We start from the raw sequence: 23720 nt of genomic DNA on the forward strand, positions 1-23720 counted from the left end.
GGGAAGGTGCTGGAAAGGGCACTGAGGGCAGAGGGAAGAGGGGAGGGGACTGGAGGTAGCCCATAATCCATAATCAATTTAAGCTCCACAGCAAGTAAGAAAATGGGTTTCTCTTAGAGCCCCACTCTACTGGAAGACTCAGGTCCATGTGTGGCTATCAAACAGAAAGTGTGCTTACAATGGCTACAGTAAAACAGCACAATGGATAATATAAAAGGTAGAGAAAAAATGTCTCCATGACCAGAAGAAAAAGAGAGGCATCTGTTCCCACTGCGTGGTCAGGGAACACTTCATAGCAGAAAAGGACTGTCCTCTGCAGGTGGGAGAATGGGGGCATTTTGAAAGGTAGGACCGCCCTGGTGGAAGAATGGCTCTAGACCCCCCCTGGCAACAGCGCTTGGCCCCATGCCTCCCGAGGACGCCAGCCAGGCTCAGCCAAGTCCCTCTGGGCCCCATCCTGACTCACCCTTGTCCCCCTTTCCTCTTCAGTCGCAGGACCTCTGAACAACCACCCCCTGAGGGAAATGTCTGATACTCACAGCAGACCTCTCCTGGCCGAGCCTCTTTCCAGCAGATGCAAACTCTATGAGTCAGAGTTTACCAACCCGAGCTGGCCCTCAAGCCCCCAGGATACACACCCGGCACTGCCCCTCCTGGAGATGCCCGAAGAGAAGGTGAGGAGTGTCCCTCCCAGCACGCTTCCCAGGTAGAGGGAGGAGGAGGAGGGCACACGTTGCATAATGGCACGGAAGGGCCACTGCCCAGCGATGTTCTGTCCCCAGTCAGCACAGGGTCACACCCCTGCTTGGTCCTATTTGGCCTATGATGGAAAATGGGGTTCTGTGTGCAACACGATTTTAAAGACAAGTAGGGAATGCACACACTCACACACCAGTCTTCCAGCCAGTCCCCCAGATCCTTCCCCTTAGACCTGCTCCCTTGACTTACCTTATCATTGGCTCCCAAAGGAAGGCCTGTGTCCAAAGGCAAGTTTTAACGCTGCCTGAACCGATACAGTGGAGAGGGACCCAGGACCACTAAAGTTTTGTTTTTAATGAGATACAATCGATATACCGTAAAATTCAGCCCTTTAAAATATACATTTCACTGGTTTTTAGCATAATTACAAAGTCCACTAACATCACCACCAGTGAATTCCAGAATATTTTCATCACCTCGAAAAGAAACTCAAAACACTCATTACCAATCACTCTGCATTCCCCTCCCCCACACCTGTCACCCTCCCATCTGCTTTCTGTCCCTGTGGAGTTGCCTCTTCGGTACATTTCATGTAAGTGGGATCATATAATATACGGGCTTTTGTGAAATGCTTCTGTCATTTAGTGTAATATTTTCAGGTGCATTCTTGTCGTAGCATGAATCGGTACATCATTACTTTTTATGGCCAAACCATATTTCACGGTGTGAGTATACCGTAGTTTATTTACCCATTCATCGGTTGATGGACATTTGGGTGTTTCCACTTTTTGCCTGTTACAAAAAAACGCTACCATGAGCATTTGTGTAAAGGGTGTTGTGCAAATACATATTTTTCTTTCCCTTGGGTATATATCCAGAAGTGGAATTCCTGGGTCATATGGTAACTCTACGTTTAACATTTTCAGGCGCTGCCAGACTGTTTTCCAGAGTCGCTGCATCACTCTGGGTTCTCACCAGCAGTGTACACGTCGTGTCCCTCCGCCTCCTTGTCAAAACTTGTTACTGTCCTTTTATTAATGGCCTGGGTATATGTGAACTGACATCTCACTGTGATTTTGATTTATATTTCCCTAATGTCAAAAGATATTGAGCATCTTTTCATGCTCTTACTGGCCAGTTGTATATCTTATTAGGGAAAAAATGTCTTTTGAAGTCCTTTGCCCATTTTTTCAGTTGGGTCCTTTGTCTTTTTATTGTGGAGTTGTAACAGTTCTTTGTATATTCTGGATATTAGGCCCTTGCCCATTATATGATTCACAAATAATTTCTCCCACTCTGTCTTTTCACAGTCTTGGCCGTGTCCTTAGAAACACAAAGTTTGGGGGCGCCTGGGTGGCTCAGTGGGTTAAGCCGCTGCCTTCAGCTCAGGTCAGGATCTCAGGGTCCTGGGATCGAGTCCCGCATCGGGCTCTCTGCTCAGCAGGGAGCCTGCTTCCCTCTCTCTCTCTCTCTCTCTCTCTCTGCCTGCCTCTCCATCTACTTGTGACCTCTCTCTGTCAAATAAATAAATAAAATCTTTAAAAAAAAAAAAAAGAAACACAAAGTTTGTGATTCTAAGTCTGATTTATCTATATTGACTTTGATTGCTTATGCATTTAGTGTCATATCTAAGAAACCGTTTTCTTACGCAAGGTCACAAAGATTTCATCCTATGTTCTTCTAACATTTTTATATTTTAATACTCACATGTAAGTCTCTCAACCATTTTGAGTTAGTTTTTGAATATGGTGTCAAGTGAGGGTCTGACTTCAATCTTCTGCAAGTAGATATCCAGCTGCCCCAGTACCGTTTATTGAAAAGGCTATCCATTCTCCATTGAAGTGTTTTGGCATTCCCATGACCGTACTGCATGAATTTATTTCTGATCTCTCAACTTTATTTAACTGATTTATGTGTCTGTCCTTATGCCAGCACCACACTATCTTGATTATTATAGCTTTGTAGTAAGTTTTGAAATCAAGACTGTGAGTCTTCCAAATTTTATTTTCCTTTTCAAGACTGCTTTATCTATTCTGAGACCCTTATATTTCTATATTAATTTTAGGATCCAACTTTCCAATTCTGTAGGAAAAAGAAAGACAACTGGGATTTTGATAGGGATTGTATTAAATCTGTAGATCAACTTAAGGAGTACTGACATTTTTAACAAGTCTTCCAATCCATGGACATAGGATGTATTTCCACTTATTTAAGTCCTTAATTTCTTTTGATGTTTTGTAGTTTTTAGTATAAAAAAACTTATACAAAATCTTTAGTATACAAGGCCTTTTTTGTTAAATTTATTCCAAAATATTTTATTCTTTTTCATGCGATCATAGAATCATTTTCTTCATTATATTTTTGGATTGTTCATTGCCTATGTATAAAAATAAAATTGATTTTTATATGTTGATCTTCTATCTAGCAAATTTGCTGAACTTGTCCGTTAACTTTAATAGTCTTTTGGAATTTTTTAAATAGATTTTTTAAGAAGATTCCATAAAACAGAATGTGCCATCTACAAATGGAGATGGTTTAAATTCTTTCTCTCTAATCTGGGTCCCTTTTGTTTGTTTTTTTCTTACCTAATTGCTCTGGCTAGAACTTGCAGTACAATGTTGAACAGAAGTGACTGAGAACCAACATCTTTCTCTCATTCCTGATCTTAAAGAGAAAGCATTCCATCTTTCACCATTACATATAAGCTATGGGTTTTTAGTAAATAGCCTTAATTAAGTTGAGGAATTTCCTTTCTATTCCTATTTGCTAAATGTTTTTATCCGGAAAGGTTGTTGAATTTTTCAAATGGTTTTTCTCTGTCTATTGAGATAATCATGTGGGTTTTTTCTTTCACTTCATTAATATTAATAATTATTGATTTTTGTATGTTGAAACAGTCTTGAATTCTGAGAATAAGTCCCACTTGGCCATAATTATTTTTGTATACTACTGAATCTGTTTTGGTAGTATTTTGTCAAGGATTTTTGCATCTGTATTTACAAAGCAGATTGATCTGTAATTTTCTTTCTTGTGATGTCTTTGTCTGGCTTTGGTGTTAAGGTAATACTAGCCTCATAGAATGTGCTAGAAAGTATTGCCCTCTCTTCTAGTTTTTGAGATTTATTAATTCTTTAAGGATTTGGCAGAATGTACAAGTGAAGCCATCTGAACTTGGGTTTTCTTTGTGGGAAGTGTTTTGCTTGTTGTTTTTGTTTTTGTTCTACTAATTTACTCATTTACTTTGTTGTAATTAAGTTCAGATTTTCTGTTTCTTCTTGAGTCAGTTTGATAGCTTGTGCCTATCTACCTAGGAGTGTATCCAGTTCATCTAGGTTATCTGATTTGTTAGCATACAATTATTCATTTCTTTAGAGTCCTTTTTCTGAAAACCCTTTTTATTTCTTGAGGATTGGTAGTAATGCCTCCTCTCCATTTCTGATTCTGATAGTTTCAATCTTCTCTTTTTCCCTTGGTCAATATAGTAAAGGTTGGTCAATTCTGACCCTTGCAAAGAACGGTCTTTTAGTTTCATGGATTTTCTATAGTTTTTATTTTCTATTTCATCTATTTTCATGATAGTGTTTATTTTTCCTTCCTTCTACTTGCTTTGGGTTTAGTTCACTGTTATTTTTCTAGTTTCTTAAAGGAAAAGGTTAGGTTGTCATTGCAGGATATTTCTTTTCTTCATATAGATCTTTACACCTACAATATCCCTCAAACACTGATTTAACTGCATCTTCTAAGTTTTTTTTTTTTTTTAAGATTTTATTTATTTATTTGTCAGAGAGAGAGAGAGGGAGAGAGAGCAAGCACAGGCAGACAGAATGGCAGGCAGAGGCAGAGGGAGAAGCAGGCTCCCTGATGAGCAAGGAGCCCGATGTGGGACTCGATCCCAGGACGCTGGGATCATGACCTGAGCCGAAGGCAGCTGCTTAACCAACCGAGCCACCCAGGCGTCCCGCATCTCCTAAGTTTTGATTGTGTTTTTGTTTTCATTCATCTCAAAGTATTTTTCTAATTTCTCTTCTGATGTCCTCTTTGATCCATTGATTATTTAGGAGCACGTGGATTAATTGCCACATTATTTCCCAAATTTCCTTTTGCTTTTGATTTCTAAATTCACACCATCATGATCAAAGAACATACTTTGGGGGCACCTGGCTAGCTTAGTTGGTAGAGTGTGCAACTCTTGAACTTGGGGATGTGGGTTCAAGCCCCTTTTGTGTAGAGATTAATTAAAATCTTTAAAGAGGAGAGAGAACAGGGATGCCTGAGTGGCTCAGTTGGTTAACTGTCTGCCTGCATGAACCCAGGGTTGTGGGATGGATACCTGAGTCAGGCTCCCTGCTTAGCAGACAACCTGCTTCTCCCTCTCCCTCTGCTGCTCCCCCTGCTTGTACCCTCTCTCTCTCTCTCTCTCTCAAATAAATAAAATCTTTAAAAAGAGAGAGAGAGAACATCCTTTGTATGATTTCAATGCCTTTAAATTTATTTATACTTTTTTTATTGTAAAAATGTTTTTTTTTTTAAGATTTTATTTATTTATTTGACAGAGAGAGATCACAAGTAGACGGAGAGGCAGGCAGAGAGAGAGAGAGAGAGAGAGAGAGGGAAGCAGGCTTCTTGCTGAGCAGAGAGCCCGATGCGGGGCTCGATCCCAGGACCCTGAGATCATGACCTGAGCCGAAGGCAGCGGCTTAACCCACTGAGCCACCCAGGCGCCCCTATTGTAAAAATGTTTTATTTATCTTACGGCCTGACATGTGGTCTGTGCTGGCCCCATGTCCTCACTCATTGCTACTTTAAAATTATAACAGGTTTTGGATTGGCTGCACCTGCATGTCTATCACAGACTTTTTTATTTTTAAATATAACTGGTTTTCTTTGCAATCCTATTTATTTTATTCATTTCCAAACACGATTCTGAAAACAAGTCCATGGTCTTGCCAAGCTGACAGAAGGGATCCACAGTGCAAACGTTTACGAAACCCTGCAGTGAAGAATGTGTAGTCGTCCTGGAAGACTGGCCTGCGTGCGGCACACCCTGGGCAGCAGTAGAGAGTGGACAAGGGTCTTATGATCATTTATCTTTATCAAAACAGCTGACAAGCTTCTCTATCCCCAAGTGCTCCTGCTCTCAGAAAGCTGTATTATATGATCGTTTGTCACGGTTTCTCTTAAAAGGATCTCCGGTCATCCAATGAAGACAGCCATATTGTGAAAATGGAAAAACCCAGTGAAAGGAGTAAAAGGAGAGAAAGCGGGGCAGCCCATCAAGGCTCTGCCGGCGTGAGGGGCATCAGCCTCTTCCAAGCAGTGGGCTATCTCACGGGGGAGATGAAGGAGTACAGGAGCTGGCTGAAAGGTAAGCAAACACCCAGGGAAGAAAGAGCCTCCCTGAGACCTGACTGGACGAAGCTGCTGCCTCGCCCACCCAGTGCAAGAACTCTCACAGCTGGCGTGCTCCCGCCCAGTTGTCTGTTTGTAGGTCTGAGGTACCCCAATGACTTGGAATTCCCGTGGTTTCAGAATTAAATGTATTTCACTGATTTTAGTTCTTTGCAAATTCTTCACCCCTACACGGAATAGGTTCAAGACAACCACCTTAGCAACATATAAGCCATTCCCCAGTCGTTCCTTCCCTTGTTCCACACCTATTTATCGTGTGCCGAGAAGATATGGACGTGGCCTTCCCCCATGTTCCAAGGTTCGTTCTTTCCTTTCTGTGTCTTTCTTGTCCTAGTGCCCCTCAACTAAATACTGCAATAAACACTCCTATCCTCCTCACCCACACCTGTAGAGGCTGTCCTGGAAACCGAACCAGAGAGTGAGGCAGAATATATGTCCCCTCTTCTAGGCCTGGCTTCTCCCCTGCCCCCGGCCCAGTCCTAGCTCAATGCAGTTGCAGCGCTGGGCTAAAAGCATTTCCTTCCCAGCTCCTTTCCTCCAGACTCCTTTCTTTGCTGCTCAGATACAGCTCTCAACTGAGCCATACGGCACAACACAAAAAGAGAGTTTCCTTCCCACCTCACCCCTTCCTTTGGACCAATAAATTTCCCTTGGAATGCTCCCGAGGCTTCCTTGCCAACCAAGCTGATGGCTGGAACGGCGTTAAATTGGTCTCAGCACGGTGCCTCAGTCTGTATGGCAAAAACTAACACCCACTGTGGACTGATTGCCTCGCCACTCAGAGACTGGGGCCGCGTGCCAGGCCGAAGGAGAGGAAGCGTCCTGGCCCCGTGCATCCCTGTTTGCCTTGGTTGCCGCGCCAGCCAGTGCTCCAGCCGGGAAGCGCAGGCCGGCCCCTGCTCATGGCTCTGCCACTGTCTTTCAGATAAGCCTCTGACCCTCCAGTTCACCGACTGGGTCCTGAGGGGGGCTGCCCAGGTGATGTTTGTCAACAACCCTCTCAGCGGACTCATCATCTTCATAGGACTCCTGATCCAGAATCCCTGGTGGACGATTACTGGGGGCCTAGGGGCAGTGGTCTCAACCTTAACTGCCCTCTCCTTGAACCAGGACAGGTAGGTCCCTGACCCGGTGGTCTCAGGGTCTTGAGGTGAACAGATAGAGAAGTGTTTACGTGAGTGATTAGCCAACCTTATCCTACCAGCCAGCCCAAAATCTCCCGAACATCAACTTTGAACCAGTCACTGGAGTTCTCTGTAGAATTAAACAGAATTAAACTACTCCTGTGCTTATAGCAAGTGACAGCACTAGAATTCTTTTGACTGTAGATCCTTCCGGAAACATTCCCTGGGAGGCAGATGCAGAGCAACACTTAAGAGGCTCTTCCCTCATGGAGCCTATAGTCTAGTTGAGGCAAGAAATGTCTCAGAATAATAAGAGACAGTATATACTGGAGAGCTCAGAAAAGACAGACGTCTCTCTCTGAGTGTTGGTAGGGGATGAGAGAGGGCAACCTTTGAGCTGCAAACATGGGATCTGGGAGAGAGGAGGGAGGGAGAAGAGAGAGCACAGAGTGGAGGCAGGAGGCAGCACCGCCCCCCACCCCCATACTGGTTTCCACAAAATTCAGGAACAAGAACAAGTAGCATTTTATTTAAGGGAGCATTTCCTCAGACTGTGCCCCATGCTGTTCCAACATTCCTAAACATTCCTGATGCCTGGAATCACCTGGGCTGACTGTTAAGAAATGTGTCTTCTTCAGCCAACCACTTCTGTTCCCTCAGATAGTCCCACTCACTGGGTCTGGGAAGGAGTGTTTTTAACAATATCCTTCTGGGTACTTCTGATGATCGCAGACATTTGGGATTGCCCAAATTCTTAGTGTTTTTCAATCTGGGGGTCATGCATTCATTTGTGAATCATGAATTAATTGTCAACAGCATTTTTAAAAATTAAAATAATTGAAATTGGAGGGGGAGATGAACCATGAGAGACTATGGACTCTGAAAAACAATCTGAGCTTTCTGAGGGGGCGGGGATGGGAAGTTGGGTGAGCCTGGTGGTGGGTATTATGGAGGGCACGTATTGCATGGAGCACTGGGTGTGGTGCATAAACAATGAATTCTGGTACACTGAAAAGAAATTTTAAAAAATTTAAAAATTAAAAAAATAGAATAAATTAAAATAGAGTCTTTCATATGTAGTAGATATTTTGCAAAATTTTTGTTTCATTAATGTTGGGACATGTTGTATTTGTGGGAGAAGTGTGGAGGGGGACAAAGAGAGAGAACTAGGTCATGCTACCAAATATATTCCCTCCTTACCATGGGTTTCTGTCAAAAAGATTGAGAAGCACTGTCATGCCTTGTTTCATGTGATTCTCACCGCCACTGCCCAAGGCAGAAAGTGAAGGTAAGAGGGTCCACACTTCACGAGTAAGAGAACGACAACTGGGAGAGGCCAGGCGCTTACCCAGGGTGCCAGTCAGTGGGTGGCAGGGCTCGAGCTGGGACCCATGGTCTGCATCTTCCAGGCTGAGGTGAGTGCTCTCTCTGTCACATAGACAGCAGGGACAGCAAGGCCACAGGCTCGGCTCCCTAGTAAACCCAGAGAGTGGGACATAATCAGAGGTGACTGTGGTGTGACCATCATCACACCTCCTCCAGGCCCACCTGACATCTAGATGCCACCAAGGCAAATCTGTGAGTCAACTTGTCTCCCCTGAGAAGCCGTTCATGTACCTCTCAGGTGGCCTTGGGGGACCACGCTGATTCCAGCAAGCTAGGAGGCCGTTCCAAATTGGATGCTGAGAGGCTGAATTCTTTGGGGTGCAGATCTGGTGTGTGACATAAAAAATGGGCTCCATGGTGGGTATTAGAGAGGGCACGGATTGCATGGAGCACTGGGTGTGGTGCAAAAACAATACTGTTACTCTGAAAAGAAATTAAAAAAAAGGGGGGGGGGGTTTCCAGCCAGGGTTTTGTGTTTCTTTTTCAACCAGTAGTTTCCCTATTCCTCCTCATCATCTCATGGGCAGATGGCAGAATTAACTCTTGTCTCACTGCTTTATCACCGTTTGGTAAAACTCACCTGAACTCTGTCCAGCCCACTGCCTCTCTAGCTATGTGACCTTGGGCTAGGGCTTCCCCTCCTGACCCCATTGTCCTCATTGGTGAGAGCTGCGACTTACTATCTCACCTTTAAGGAGCCAGAGTCCCTTCCTGCGCTGACAGTCTGATTCTCTGACCTTCTTCCCAACCATAATCTACTGGTAAAATTGCCAGGCCATTCAAAGAGCTGCTTCATGGACCTCAGGATTCCAGCGGAGACACCCACCACACCTGCCTAATCCTCCCAGACATCTTCCCTAAGGCAACTGTGTGCCAGTTTGGTTTCCAAAGCTTTCTCCGCTGGGTCCCCCCACATCTCCCACTCAGCATCCCACTCTTCCCAGTCGAGCACTTTCGCTTCTGCCTGTCTAATCCTGCCATCCTTTCAAATCCCCCTCCTATAGGGAGCCACCCCTGATTAACTCAGTGCTCTCTGAACCCTCCTTTCTCACTGGACAAGCCCAGAACATACCTCAATAACTATATGGGATGGTTCTCTAATTGCTTTCTGAGGCTTCTCTCGCTGGCAATGTTCTAAGCACATTCAGGACAGGAAGTCCCTTTTGACTGCTCCGTATTCTACTACAGTGCCTAGAAAAGACCCCAGCTTAGTTGCTGATAGGTCAGCACCGTGTTCTACACCATCGGGTCAAAGGTCCAGGTGCCCTACTCTGTATTCACATGCACATCCTTCCAAGGAACCCTGCCTTCACCAAGAAAGCGCTGACACAGCTACGTGTTCTAATCATAACCACCACGGACCCTCACCACCAGCCCTACTCCCCTACCCCATTCCCATGACCTCCCCTACTTCCTGTCCACCGGTCCTACTCCCCACCTCCTGCATTAGCCCCGTGTCTCCCCTTATCCCTGCTACATTATCCCCACTAGCCCAGACACTGTGCTTCAGAGAGAGGAACTCATCAAGGTCAGCAACACTAATGCCTCACTGTCCTGATGGAACGTGGTCCTAATGAAGACCTTTTTGGCATTGGGGTTAAACCTACCTTAATATTTTTGATGGTCAGAATGGGACATGAGGTAATGGTTTCGTTTTGACAACCAAACCCAGAAGCCACCAAAGGTTTGGTAGAGGAGTGTTCTGAGAGGGGACATCTCCAGGGAGGGGCAGCTGTGGAGGGAGCCCTTGGATGTGGCCCTGATTTTGTCTCCCCTGGACTCCCTTGTTTTTACTATTCCCCCTACACTCTGTCCCTAGGGCTGCAGGCCAGCTCCCAGGAGGGGCCAGGCGTCTTTGCTCAGTTTGCCTGAAGCAACTGGTATTAAAACCAAAAAAGTACTAAATTCTAACACTAAACAGAAATGGGAAAATGTAGATAAATGCAAACACATCTAAAAATAAGTATTTTTCCCAAACATGAGTTTCTGCTTTTCAGATAGATTTTCTAGTCCCGAGGACATTCTGAGCGCCAGTGGTCTTCCCTCCCAACCCCCGCCCGTCTCCAGCTGCTCCATATGTTCATGGCCTCAGGAGCAGCCCACCTACTGTCCCATGTCCCATGCAAGTGTCCCCCCACAAGTGCCATGTGTTCGGCTTTTCTTGTTGGCAACTCCATAATGACGCCCCCTCCCGCCCTCCAGCTGCTCCCACTCTCCCCCATCCAGCTGAGCTGATCTCCTGGCCCCTGCAGAGCTGAAAGCCCCCTTCCTTCCAGACCTAAGCCATGGCCTCTGCCCAGCAGGAGCCATCCCCTCGCCAGAGCTCCCTCCCTCCCTCTCAGGGAGCTCCTGCTTCCAGATGCCTCTGCTGGGCACACATGGTCACTCGGTGAAGAACTCTAGCATTCACGTACATGCATTCCACAACTAGGCAGGGCCTAGAGCCCTCTGTGCACCAGACAGACGCTGGTGTCTGTTATTACAGTGCTGTCAGACAGATGAGCTCCAGCCTGGGCAACTTCCAGTCAAGGGCGGGGACAAGGCTCAAGCTCCAACAGGTGTCTTGCAGTGATTTGCCTGGTCCCTCGGTCACCCGACTCCCCTCTCCCAGCCAGCAGAGTTATAGCGAGGATCAAGGACAGTGTTCATTAGCATCCGGGAGAGAGGCTTAGGTGCACATAGACTTCCCTGATGAAATGAAGGGAGAATAGACTCAGGCTTGGCTTCTTGCCCACTTCTGGGCCTCTCCCTGCCCTGCAGAGGGGAGAGGCACGGACACATCCCCAGCGGGCTCAGCTCCTCCACTCTGGGACACACTGTCTTCCTTGGAGGGAGGACAGGTCACAAGTACAGCTCACACAATGCAGTCTGCAGTCAGAATGCACTCTGTCCTCCTCTTTCTCTTCCTCCCCTCTCACTGTCTCCTGTACACACACACACCATCCCCAGTGTCACACCTCAGGTTTCTGTTCGATCCCCCACTGTACTTAGCAGTCCGAGACCCCCCCTGAGAAGCTAAGAGGTGAACTCAGACACAGTGAGAAGACTTAATTCTAGAACAGCAAGGGTAATCGGGGCTGTGGGGAGGGGTGTATCTAGGAAGGTACTGGCAATCGCTTCTCGGCCTTTTGGTTAAGACCAAGTGTAGGAAGGTGCTGGCAGCCACGAGATTGCCCAGAATCAGGAGTAAGCTGACTTTTTCCTGGGAGTCCCAAGGGTGCCCTACAAGCACCACCAAATTAAAAGGCAAACTGTCTCTTCCCCCTCCCCCCCAGGTCTGCCATCGCCTCCGGCCTCCACGGGTACAATGGGATGCTGGTGGGACTGCTCCTGGCCGTGTTCTCCGAGAAGTGGGACTATTACTGGTGGCTTCTGTTTCCTGTGACCTTCACGGCCATGACCTGGTGAGACCCCTCATTCCTTCTGCTCACAGACCCACAGGGCCCTGAGGTGCTTACATCTTCCCCTGGACGGGGGCCTGGACCCCCTGGAGCCCAGGGCTTCATCATCAGACTGGTTTGTCCCACAGGACCCAGTGAAGATCCACGAGTGTGACTGCGATACAGCAGATCATTTTTTTATTCTGGAATAACAGGAACCCTTTAGAGCAGCAATAAGCAAAGGTTTTTTAGGGTGCTAATAATCTTCCTTGAATGATAGTTTTAATAATAAAGGCTGACATTTATTATGGATTTCCTACAAGTCAGACACAGAGCTAAGCCAGGTGAGGTTACTATTGTCCCCAGTTTACAGGAGGGAAGACCAAGACATGAAGAGGTTAAGTAACTGGCCCCAGGTCATACTTTTACAAAGTTTTTGATGATGAACCCAGAGCCTCCAGGCTACACGGGAATCATCTAAACCATGTCCTGACCAAGACAGAAAAGCTAAAAACTCACCTGGGACAGAATCACTCTTGGAGCAGAATGTCTATAATGAAAGCACAGAATCTTTGAACGAGAAGCATTAGTTAAGATCCTGCTGTACAATCACGTCATTTTGCAAAGGAATAAAAATGTCAGGAGGAAGGGTCTTGGGAACCAGTATTCGTGGGGAGCCTGGGCGGGCTAGGCCTTAGCTCACCCGCATCCCTTCTCCGCTGGTCTGTGGTGCCTGAGGCTGGGTTGACTCGCAGGCCTGCCAGCCCCAGAGGGCAGGAGCCTGAAGGGACCCGCGTCTTCCAGTTTGTACCCTGCGGCTCCAAGACAGGCTGACTAATTTTTAACATCTCTAAGACGTCCATGGCTTTCCTTGGCTCCTGGAGTTACTAAAACCAGTTAGTTTAATTTAGTTTAAGTACTGAGTTATTACTTTTTAGTAGTGCTTGTAAATGAATTACGTTAAACATTCTGGGCAATTTATGTTTCTTCTTAGGGTTTCTGTCTTTCTGAAGCCCACTGGAACAAAAAGCTACAGTAGTCATTTCTGGGGGGGTTTCCATGCCCCCACCTGCCCCTATGTCCGGGGTAGCAGACCTTGTCTTCATTCGCACACATTTGGGTTAGAACAACACGGATGAGATTTCTGAGCAAGTTCCACAGGCACTCTGTCCCCGGTGGCCGTCTGTCTACAGTGCCCCACCCCTACCCCCATGCCCCAACTTAATAGACAAAAAAGCATCCAGGACCCAAATCTGTGCGGTGATTCCAGTGTGTTCGCTAATCTGGTCATGTAGAAGCCAAAATCCAGCCCATTAGGTGGGTATCAGTAGTGCCATTTTCCAGATTTAGCCAATAAATATTTGCTGAGTGCTACTATGTGCAGGGACTATTCTAGATGCTGGGGTACTTGTGAACAAGAGATGGTCTCCATCCTCTTGGAGCCTGTGTTCTTCTTGACAAAGATAGAAATAATGTCCCCAAGTAATTAATTAAAAAGATCTTGTCAAGATTTGATTAGTGCTGTGAGGAAAGCAAAACAGGGTGAGCGGGACAGAGAGTGAGTCCAGTGATTCCAGACGTGAGCGGTCAGGGAAGGCCACTATGTAGAGGGCACGGGGGTGATTTCACCTAAATGATAAAAGGCAGCTACCCTCTGAAGATCTGATGCAGACCCCAACTAGAGGAGTGCCCATGTCCAGGAAACAAGACCATGGGGCGGGGGGTTATGCCCAGTGAACGAAGGAGTGGCAGGAGGTGAGGGCAGAAGGAAGCGAGAGCTAGACCCCATTTGCTTTGAAGATCCAGCAAGCTTTTTGATTTTTATTACAACTGTCATGGGAAGCAGTTAAAGGGGTTTTAAATAGAGATGTGATAGGATATGACTTAAATCTAAATAAATCACTCATGCCATGTGGAGAAAGGATTTTAACTGGAACAAGAGTGGATGCTGGCAGCATCGTCAGGAACCCACAGAGAACTGAGAATGGTCTGGACAAGGGTGATACACAGGAATGTGGGGAGAAATGGTTGGGCTTAGAGTGTATTTTAAGGAAGGTGTGGGCAATAGGACTGACTGGGAGGCTACAGAATACTGGGGGTAAGAAAGCAAAGAAGATTCACTGTACTCCTTCAGTCTGCCTAAGCACCTGGCTTGATGGGCAAGACACGGAGAGAAACAGGTTGGTGGTGGGAAACGGCACAGATCAAGAGTCCTTTCGGATATATTAGGCTGTAGACTTCCAAGGAGAGATGTTGACGAAGTAACATCTACGAACATCTACGTAGATGTTCTACGTAACATCTACGAAGTAGTTGTACAAATCCAGAACTTTGTGATACGGTCAAGATTTGGAGGGCAGAAGCATACAGAAGATATTTTGTCCATGGGAGTCAAGGATATCCCCCAGTAAAAATTAAGAAAGAGAAGACCCAAGGCAGAGCCATAGGATGGATCTTCTAATATTTGGATGCCCTTTGGCAGAGGAGAGGAATAATCACAAAGAAGAGGTCATGAGGAGTGGCCGGAGAAGCAAGAAGCAAGCTAAGAAAGGGCAGAGTCGTGGTAGCACAAACAGAAGGTGTTTCAATCCCGTCGGGAGTGTCCCGCTGTCAAATGACGGGAGCAGGGAATGGCCATGGATTTGGCAGGATAGATGTCATTGGTGAACTGGACCAGAGCCACTTCTGTGGCGTGGGGAGAACACACATGGGATTGGAGTGGGTTCAGAAAAGAAAGGGGGTAGAAAGATGGGGCATGGCAATCTTTTGAGCAGTAACTGCTGTGAAGGGCGGTGGAGAAATGGGGCAAACTCTCTGGAGGGGACATCGGGTTAGAGGAGGAGAATGTTTACAGGTAGAAGATACTAAAGCCTGCTCTAGACTTACGAGAATGATCTAGAGAAAAAGGTGAGACTGAAGCTGCAGTACTGAAGTCTTGAAGACGGAGTGGATCCTGAAATATATTGGCAAAATAAAGGAGGGACACTCTCATGATGTGCCAAAGGCAGAGAGGAAGAAGGTGTGGGAGCCGGGCCATTGGAGTGTGTGGAGCCCGTGGTTGGGAAAATAAAGCATTTCCCATCTCGTCATTTCTGTTCCTTCAAAGAAGTAAAGCAAGGTGCTCAGCTGAAACTAAAGGGAAGCAGTGAAGTTTTGAGAAAAAAGGAGAAAATGTGAAATATTTGTCTCAGCAAGCTGGAGAGTTCATTTGCTAGAGCTGTGTGGTGGGGTTTTCAAGCAGTCTTAAATGCCCATTGGAGACTCATGGTCGTGAAGGGAGACCAGTCAGTCAGATCACGTGACTCCTTCATGTTTCGTCCAGCAGCTCGCTAAGTGTGGAAGATGCGGGGGGTTGGGGTCTCCCGTGGCTGGTCCCTTCAAGGAAAGTACAGCTCAGGGAGCTTCAGTGCCTGGTGCTGCTCACTCAGTAAGTGTAATAGTTAGGATTTGGTCCCAGCTCTGTCTGCCTCCAAAATGCATGCTCTTCCCAAGGAAGAGGCTAAGAAGAGAGAGGACACAAACGACCAAAGGTTCTGTCTTCACGGGGTGGTTTCCAGAGTAGCTCAGAACATCTGAGCTGAATCCAAGCCCGCACATGACCTGTGCATGCCATAGCAGCTGCCTCCCACGAGGACAGACTTCTACAATGTTATCACAGCCCAGGAGAGTAGCTGTTGTCCATCTTGATGATCCAAAGGCAATCCATGGTATTTCTAAGGATGACATTTTGTTTGGTTTTCTTGGTTTAAGAAACAAGGAGATATTTAATTTATAAATGTTTCTATTCAAAACAAAGTATAACACTTTAAAATTTTGCTTCTCAAAGAGTCACCTTAAATCAAACACTTTATTCCCAGTTCCAGATAAGTTGGACCACTAGAGTCTCAAAGGAGTCGGGAATGGCCATGCCAAGGAGAGGGGACAGTGGGTGACACTGTGGCCAGACCTGACAAGACGGTATAAACCTAAGGATAGGATGAGCACAGAATAACCTTTGTCCCTCTCATCTTCAGCCCACTTCTTTCCAGTGCCTTGAATTCCATCTTCAGCAGGTGGGACCTCCCGGTCTTCACGCTGCCCTTCAACATGGCGGTGACCCTGTACCTGGCAGCCACTGGCCACTACAACCTCTTCTTCCCCACGATGCTGGTGGAGCCCATGTCTTCAGTGCCCAACATCACCTGGACAGAGATGGAGATGCCCTTGGTAAGTTCCCCAGTGGCAGATGAGTTGGGACCCCTGCTTCCATCACACAGCTTCTCCGTAACCAGCCTGTGGATTACCCAGGCTCTCCGCTTCTCCAGATGCAGCTGCAGATGACGACCATGGGCGAGGGCAGGACAGGGAAGGGCCATGCCAGCTCCCTATACTCTTTCACCAAACCCTCACTGAAGACCCGATAGGTGCCGGCACATTATCGGACACGAGGAGTACACGGGGAGTAAAAGGACAACAGCCTCTCTGCCCTTTTGCAGTGCACACTCCCCATGGGGACACAGACAGTAAACAAGTGCACAGACAAGTGCCAAGTTGATGCTACGCAGCAGTGGGGTTCAGGGAGAAATACTTAATGAGATGGAAAAAGACACCAAAATGAATGTTTAAAATTAAGATTTTAAAGATATTATCAGTAGAAGATGGGGATGAATTTTCATGTACTTTCCATCTCAGTGGCTCTCAAGCAGGGCTGGTTTTTCCTCTTGAGCAGGGCAAATGTCTGCAGATACTTTTTAAATTGTCTAAACTGGGGGGAGGGGTGCTCCTGGTATCGAGCAGGTAGAAGCCAGGGATGCAGTCAAACGTCCTGCTACGTACAGGACAGCCCTCCCCATGACGAAGAACTCTGCAGCCCCAAATGCCATAATACTGAAGTTGAGAAACTCTGCTTTACGTCCACCTATCATAAATGTACATATTTATTTATCCTCCTGATGTCTAGACACTGGGGATGAAGAGATGTAACAAAAATCTAACATAAGATTAAATATATAGAATTGTAACCTTTGGCCTTGTTGATGCACAATAGAGAAAGCGAAGCGCTCACACGAGGGCCGGTTTATTACTTACCGGACACTGTTCCAAGCCCTCGGCTTCTGACTCGTCTAACCAGCCCTCATGATAGCCCAGCACTGTAAGGACTGTCACTATCCCCATTCCCAGATGAGAAAACAGAGGCACAGAGCCAGTTCGTTGCCCAGGGTCAAAGTGCAGCTTGTGCCCAAGCGTAAAACCCAGGCAGCCTGCTGTAGAGCCCAGGCTGCGAGCCGCCACCTGCCTCATCCCAGGCAGCACAGGCACCTCGGCCGGAGCCCCCACAGTGAGGGGAACGCTCTGCTTCCCCGTGCAGTCCGGCCCTCATTGGGTGTCTTTACTAAGTGCTAGAGTGTTCTCTACCTTCCCCCAAAATCCAACCCCCTCCATCTTTCCCCCATTGGTTCTGGCTTGACTTTCTAGAGTCATTCAGAATATCGTTTCTATGATTGCCTTTTGAATGCTTGCAGACATAACCCATGTCCTCAGTACTGTCGGGACAACCTGATTTCTGAGTCCTCACCCCCCCGCCGCGCCTGTTGTCTAGATGTACTGAAGCCCCGGGGGGGCTCAGCTCCAGGACCACAGCTTCCAGGGCAGGGCGGGCAGCGCGGCTCTGGGCTGCATTCTGACGCGAAGCCTCTCGGAACAGGAAAGGCTCCCGGGCCCCTCGTGCAGATGCAGCTGCCAGCCGCACAAAACCTTTTTTTTTAAAGATGTTGTCTTCGTAAAGTTTTGTCTGGGGCCGGGGCTCGGGTATGATCAGAGTCAGGGTCAGGGTCAAAATCCGAGAGAATGGCCTTGAAGGGAAAGCCCAGCCTCTCCAGTGGAAAACAGAAGGGATGGGAGCAGGGGCAAAACCCTGACTCTGATAGGATCGTCGGTGGTCCTCGTCCGACAGTTAGGCACACTGCCTTAGCAACACAGACCTGCTGTCCCTAAGCCCTACCCGAGGCAAGGCTCCAAGTGGCACTGCCAAAGGGAAGGGCCCCGGTGTCCCCCCCCGCCACCCCACACTGTGAGGCTCTGCAGTCCGGCAGCAAGGGGACTGCTGATGGGGGAGAGCCACAGACAAGAGGGGCCTCTTGTTCATCTTCACCATAACTAGAAAGTGTTAGGCCACACAAATCCAAGTCATCCACAAATCCACAAATCCATCCAAGCTCACCATCCAAGCTCCCCACCACACCACTGCTCTGAACCCCGGCTCCTTTTCTTCCAAACCATCTGCAGCCCAACACCCCTTCCCTCCTTCTCTTTAAAATAATGATGAGAATGACTTCCTTTTTGTTCATCCAGACTGTTGTCTTTACTGGAGAATCGTCTGGGGTAGGGAGTAGGAAGGAGGCCGGTGCTCAGTACATTTCCATGCACACCCGACTGCCCTTCACACCTTCACCCCAGAGTGTTGGAAAGCAGGTGGAGGGGAGGGAGGCAGCCCTGGGGCCACAGTTCACCAAACTAAAATATGGATCCCGGCAGAGGAAGCAGCTTTCTGAACCCAGGCTCCATTCAGAGGCTACTTGTCCCTCATTCCTCTCATTCTTGACTGCTTGCATTTCAAACCTGTGTTCCCAGGGGGAAGGGGGGAGTTGGAACCCCCTCAGCAGCCTGCATTCCTCAGATGTGGGGAAGTCATAGAGCAGTTACTGAGTAGACTTCTAACCCCTTCCCCACCAGAAGCTGTTCCCTGAACTTGCACAAAGCTTTCTCGGGGCTCCCTTAAATAAGCCACACCCCCATGCTGTCATGCCAGCCCAGGGCTATAGGCTCTGGCCCAAATGGGGCTCGGTGACTGAAAGGCCACCTATCTGGAGACAAGGATGGGTAAAGCTTAAAAGCTCAAAAACACTATCCTCTAAAGAAATCAGACTGACTCCAGAATTAAATCAGATTGTTACAAAGTCCAAAATTTCACCGAAAGGGAGAGGTCCAGTGAACTCCCAGCACCTACAGTAGGTTATGTGGAACTAACCTGGGGGTCCCCAAACTCACTGCCCATGATAATCTCCTGAGGCCCTGGTCAGGCCCATACCGGTTAAGTCACAATGTTGGGGAGGAGCCAGGCATCATTTTTTTTTAAACATCTCTAGGTGATAAGAGACTCTTAATTTCAGAAAACAAACTGAGGGCTGTTGGGGGGAGGGAGGGTTAGGGTGGCTGGGTGAGGGACACTGGGGAGGGTATGTGCAATGGTGAGTGTGAAATGTGTAAGCCTGATGATTCACAGACCTATGCCCCTGGCGCAAATAATACATTATATGTTTAAAAAAAAAAATCTCCAGATGATTCCACCACACAGTCAGGTTTGGAAACCCCTGCGCCACTCAGTACACATCTATGAGGCTAGTATGCACTCAGCCATAAAGAAGCCCCGCCCTCAAAGAGGTCACATCACCTAGTAATGGAGCGGAGACGGCAGAATTTTAAAGCTGGAAGATCATCTGCTAAGGCAGCCTCCGCCCGTTAGAGAGGCAGACACCAGAGCCCAGCAGGAAGAAGTGACACATTCACCATCAAGCCGTGAGCTCCTGCAGAGGCCCCTGAAGGCAGGAGCCCGTAGCTCCCAGGCCAGCGCCCTGCCTGGTCTGCCGGTCTCCCTCCTTTCCTTCTTCCCCTCCTCTGTCAGATAGGGATGGTTCAGCATGCTCAGAAAAGGGCCACCAGGCTGTCAAGCTAACCATCTCCATTGACCGCCCCCCCCTCCAGCAGAGGACTCTCAGGCTCAGGGGTATTGGCTTTGTTCTGTTTTCCAAGGTTGCACATGTTACCTTACTGCAGTGCTAGAGGCTCCTGAAGCAGGGGAAGTCCCTCCTCCTTCCCAGAACCCCACAACACCCGAGGTAGCACTGAGCCTACAGCAACCACCTGTAGACTAGAGGTCAAGTTCAGAGGCTTTAGCCTGGCCTTGGCTGTCAGTGAGCTGGGAGACCTTAGATTAAGGCAGTCATCAAAATGACCTAAAATATTTCCAATATTCCTGGAATACTTGTAGGATTTCAGAAAGTCTAGTGGAAATATCTTAGTGCCCCGAAACCCCCAATGGCAGTCTAGAGAGGAGGTGCCCTCTGGTTCCCTCAAAGCTTCTCCCCTCAGGGCAGAAGCCATGTGTCCCTCAGAAGCACCTGTGTTGGGGGGCCCTGCCTGGCTTCGCATGGGGGATGCCAGATGCCTGCTAGGTGGTGAAGTGAAGAGCGATTTGTTCCAGCTGGCGTCCTTCCTCCCAAGTTCTCTTACACATGGGCGTACCGGTGCTGCCCCAGGCCCGTTCCATCCCATTAGCCCCACCAGGAACGGCTCCATCCTGACCCTAAAGCCTGGTCTTTGCAGCTTGTTCCCATGCTCCAGTGACCCGATTCTGTTGATTTTGCAGCTGCTACAAGCCATCCCCGTCGGGGTCGGCCAGGTGTATGGCTGCGACAATCCCTGGACGGGCGGCGTGTTCCTGGCGGCTCTGTTCATCTCCTCGCCGCTCATCTGCCTGCACGCCACCCTTGGTTCCATCGTGGGGATGCTGGCAGGTAGGACACGGTCCCCTTTCTGCAGGGAGGGCTTTGGGGTAATCTTCCTGAGGTCATTCCATCCCTGCACGTGGCAGATGTTCTAGATCTATGATCTTCACCGACGTTTGTGAACACTGTCAAGGGTAGGAATGTATTCTCCCCTTTCTTGAGTCTCCAAAGGGAGCAGACTGCCACAGTGGGATATGCAGAGAGACACAAGGGGCCGAAGACCTGATTGGCTGCTCACTGAGCCCCCGGGAGCTGGCGGCTGGGAGGAGGGGAACTCAGAGAGGAGGAGAGCCGTAGCAGACCAAGGGGTATAACTGACCCAACTCTTCGAAATGTCAAGGAAACTTAAGGAAAATAATTTCTCAAAATTTGTGTTGCTATCTGACAAATGTGATTTACTCTTTCTACATGTATGTATATGTATGTACACGCACCTATATATGGCTAGATGGACAGCAGAGCCAGAAATTGGCGTTAGGCATATGGGACTAGGGTCCTGTTGACTCATTCCAGTATTTGTCAAAAACATCTTGGAAGAAGAACTTAAAAAAATTCTTTGAAAACTTCAAACTTATCAAAAAATTACAAAAAGAAGAATGGTACACAAAGCACCCCGTACATTCTTTACCCGATTTCACCTGTTGTTTGCCTCCTACCCTCTCACTGTAATATTTCTCTATCTCCTTGTGCCTATATGTGTACATACATACTTTCCCCAGTTGTTTGAGGCAGACCTTTCTCAACTGAAAGCTTTCTTGCTAAAAATGCAGTTGCTGTGGCCAAAGGAGTGGGGAAGGCCTAGAATCCCAATACCTTGACTTCCCCTCACCTTGGAAGTAGTCATACCTCTGTGTGAAATCTCCAAAACACAGTTTGGAAACCACTGCTGTCTTCTGGTTGTTGGTTCCTGAAGACCAGATGCCATTTGTAGAGGCTTCTTTGATGGGAGGAGGGAGGAGGATGGGGGTAATGGCAAGATGAGGCCACCCTGAGACGTGACACCACCCATGAAGTGGCCTTTGTGCTGGGACCAGGAACTGACCAGAAACAACACACCTTGTCCCACAGCACTGACGGTGGCCACACCCTTCAAGACGATCTACATGGGACTCTGGAGCTACAACTGTGTCCTGTCCTGCATCGCCATCGGGGGCATGTTCTACGCGCTCACCTGGCAGACCCACCTGCTGGCCCTCGTCTGTGGTGGGTATCTGGGGAAAGATGGCAGCCAGGTCACTCTGCTGTTCCTTCCTTCCCTCCCTACTTGGTTATGTGAAACCCATGGAGCCACAAATCGGAACTCAACAGCAGGGATACAAGGACCTGTGGCTTGGGTCCCGATACCAGGGCCCTTGAGGTTCCTATTCTGTCAAATAGAGCCACAACCATGCTTACTGCTATTACAACAGTGTTGGAAGTTTACAAGGAGATCACACGTGCATTTCCTCATGTGCTAGTGTCAGTGTCCTGGTGTAATATATTTTCATCACACAACCCATTACAGAGCACCACTAAGTGCCAGGCCCTAGGCTAGGCACAGAAGATGCAATGGTGACCACATCCTCATGAAGCCACATCCAGCAGAAGAGAAGTAATCACACAACTGTTAAGGCGGTGGTGTCTGAAAGGATTATTGGAAAGACCCAGTGAGGTGACATGCTTGGGAGCACTGAGGTTGCAGAAAATTGGACTGTGGGAGCTTGATCCCCATGGAGTAAACAGCGTGCTGTCCCAAGGGAAATGGGCTAGAGGCCTTATTATAGCTGCACCCCAGCACCACATATGAGCTCAGTCCTCCCAAGGTCACTACCAGGCATAGATTGTCGGCCCATTTTATGGCAGAGGGAATGAAGCCCAGAAGGGTTCGTGAACTTGGCATGGAACACATCTATTAAGGGTAGAAGCAAGATTCAAACCCCAGCCCCCATCTTCCCACCAGTCTTCCCACCCTGAAGTTGCTTATATTCTCTGGAAACAGCAGGACTTTAACAAGCAAAACTAGAGACAAGTAAAGAGCAGAAGAACATTTTTGTTTTGTTTTGTTTTTCTCCCCACTCATGTGTGGAGACTGTAAATGACTTCCATGTCCCTTGTATTCCCCTCAGCAGCCAGCAGGGAGACAGTAGGCTTGGTAAATATTTGTCAAGTCAAAAGTGCCAGATATTTTGAGGCCCAGACCGTAAGTGCCTTTGGCCTTCAGAGAAGTGGCAGATTCTTGTGGCTAGAACCATCTGGGAAGGCTTTGGGGGGAGGATGGGGTTTATCTCAACACTTCCAGGGTGGGAATTGGGGAGGTACAGGGGAGAGGGGGTGCGGAGAAGGTGTTCTGGACAGAGGAACAGAAAGAACAAAGGTGAAGGGGCAGAAGGAGGTTGTCCAAAGGCACGGGGGTGTGGAGGAGCTCCCCTAACTGTCCTAGGGGCCACATCCTGGGGTGAACTCAGATGCCTGGCTCCTGAAGACAAGATCATGGACCAGTAAGGTCCAGCCTTGGTGAGACTTGGTGCAGGTCCAACAAGGTCTATCATAGCTGCTCAGAATCTTGGATGGGAGGGGACTTGTTGGGGGCTCACATAATCTGACCCCTCAACCCCGAGACAGATAATAATCCAGCCACCCAGCTGGGCCAGACCATCCCCAATGTCAGTTTAGACAAGCAAAAGATGCTTACTGACCCCTGACTCTATGCATGGAAGTGCGGACTCCCCGTGGAAGTGGGGAAGAGCTGGAAGGCTTTCATCGCTGCCCTGGGAACACACGGTGTGGCGGGAGATTGGCCACACCTACCCACAAAGAGAACTACCATAACCATGTTGTGCAGCTATGCCAGATGTCAGGGTGTGCTGCCGACACTCAGGTTGCCGAAGACAGGACGGGACCCCTGCCTTTGTGGAGGCGTGAGGGCAGACCCTGGGAAGCTGACTCTGTGGTCCTTGTTTTTCCACAGCCCTGTTCTGTGCATACATGGGAGCAGCCCTCTCCAACATCATGTCGGTGGTAAGTGTGGATTCTCCCAAACATGTCCCTCCCCAGCCAGGGCTTTTAGGACATTTGCAGTTTCTGGAAGAACCCTGAGTTGTTATGGTGGCTAGTACCCACACAATGCCTCTGCCAAGGTTTATCCAGGTTTGTCCAGAGAAGGACTGGCAACTGCACGCCTGTGCCTCTGAGATATGTTG

At 48.1% G+C, this 23720-nt stretch overlaps 1 protein-coding gene across 1 annotated transcript in view; it reads left to right on the plus strand.

Moving 5' to 3' along the window:
* Positions 1-500: 500 nt before the first annotated feature.
* The window catches only part of LOC111142391 (solute carrier family 14 member 2), a 52565-nt gene continuing 29345 nt past the window's right edge, over positions 501-23720 (plus strand). The window contains exons 1-8 of the mRNA XM_022495443.1: positions 501-674; positions 5884-6064; positions 7034-7223; positions 11894-12022; positions 16012-16204; positions 20403-20550; positions 21610-21744; positions 23489-23538. Of these exons, the coding sequence (XP_022351151.1) occupies positions 525-674; positions 5884-6064; positions 7034-7223; positions 11894-12022; positions 16012-16204; positions 20403-20550; positions 21610-21744; positions 23489-23538 (1176 nt within the window). The 5' untranslated portion in view covers positions 501-524. The remainder of the gene's footprint in view (positions 675-5883; positions 6065-7033; positions 7224-11893; positions 12023-16011; positions 16205-20402; positions 20551-21609; positions 21745-23488; positions 23539-23720) is intronic.

This window comes from Enhydra lutris, unplaced genomic scaffold, assembly GCF_002288905.1.
Source record: "Enhydra lutris kenyoni isolate GAN:26980312 unplaced genomic scaffold, ASM228890v2 scaffoldscaffold8, whole genome shotgun sequence".
NCBI lineage: Eukaryota > Metazoa > Chordata > Mammalia > Carnivora > Mustelidae > Enhydra > Enhydra lutris.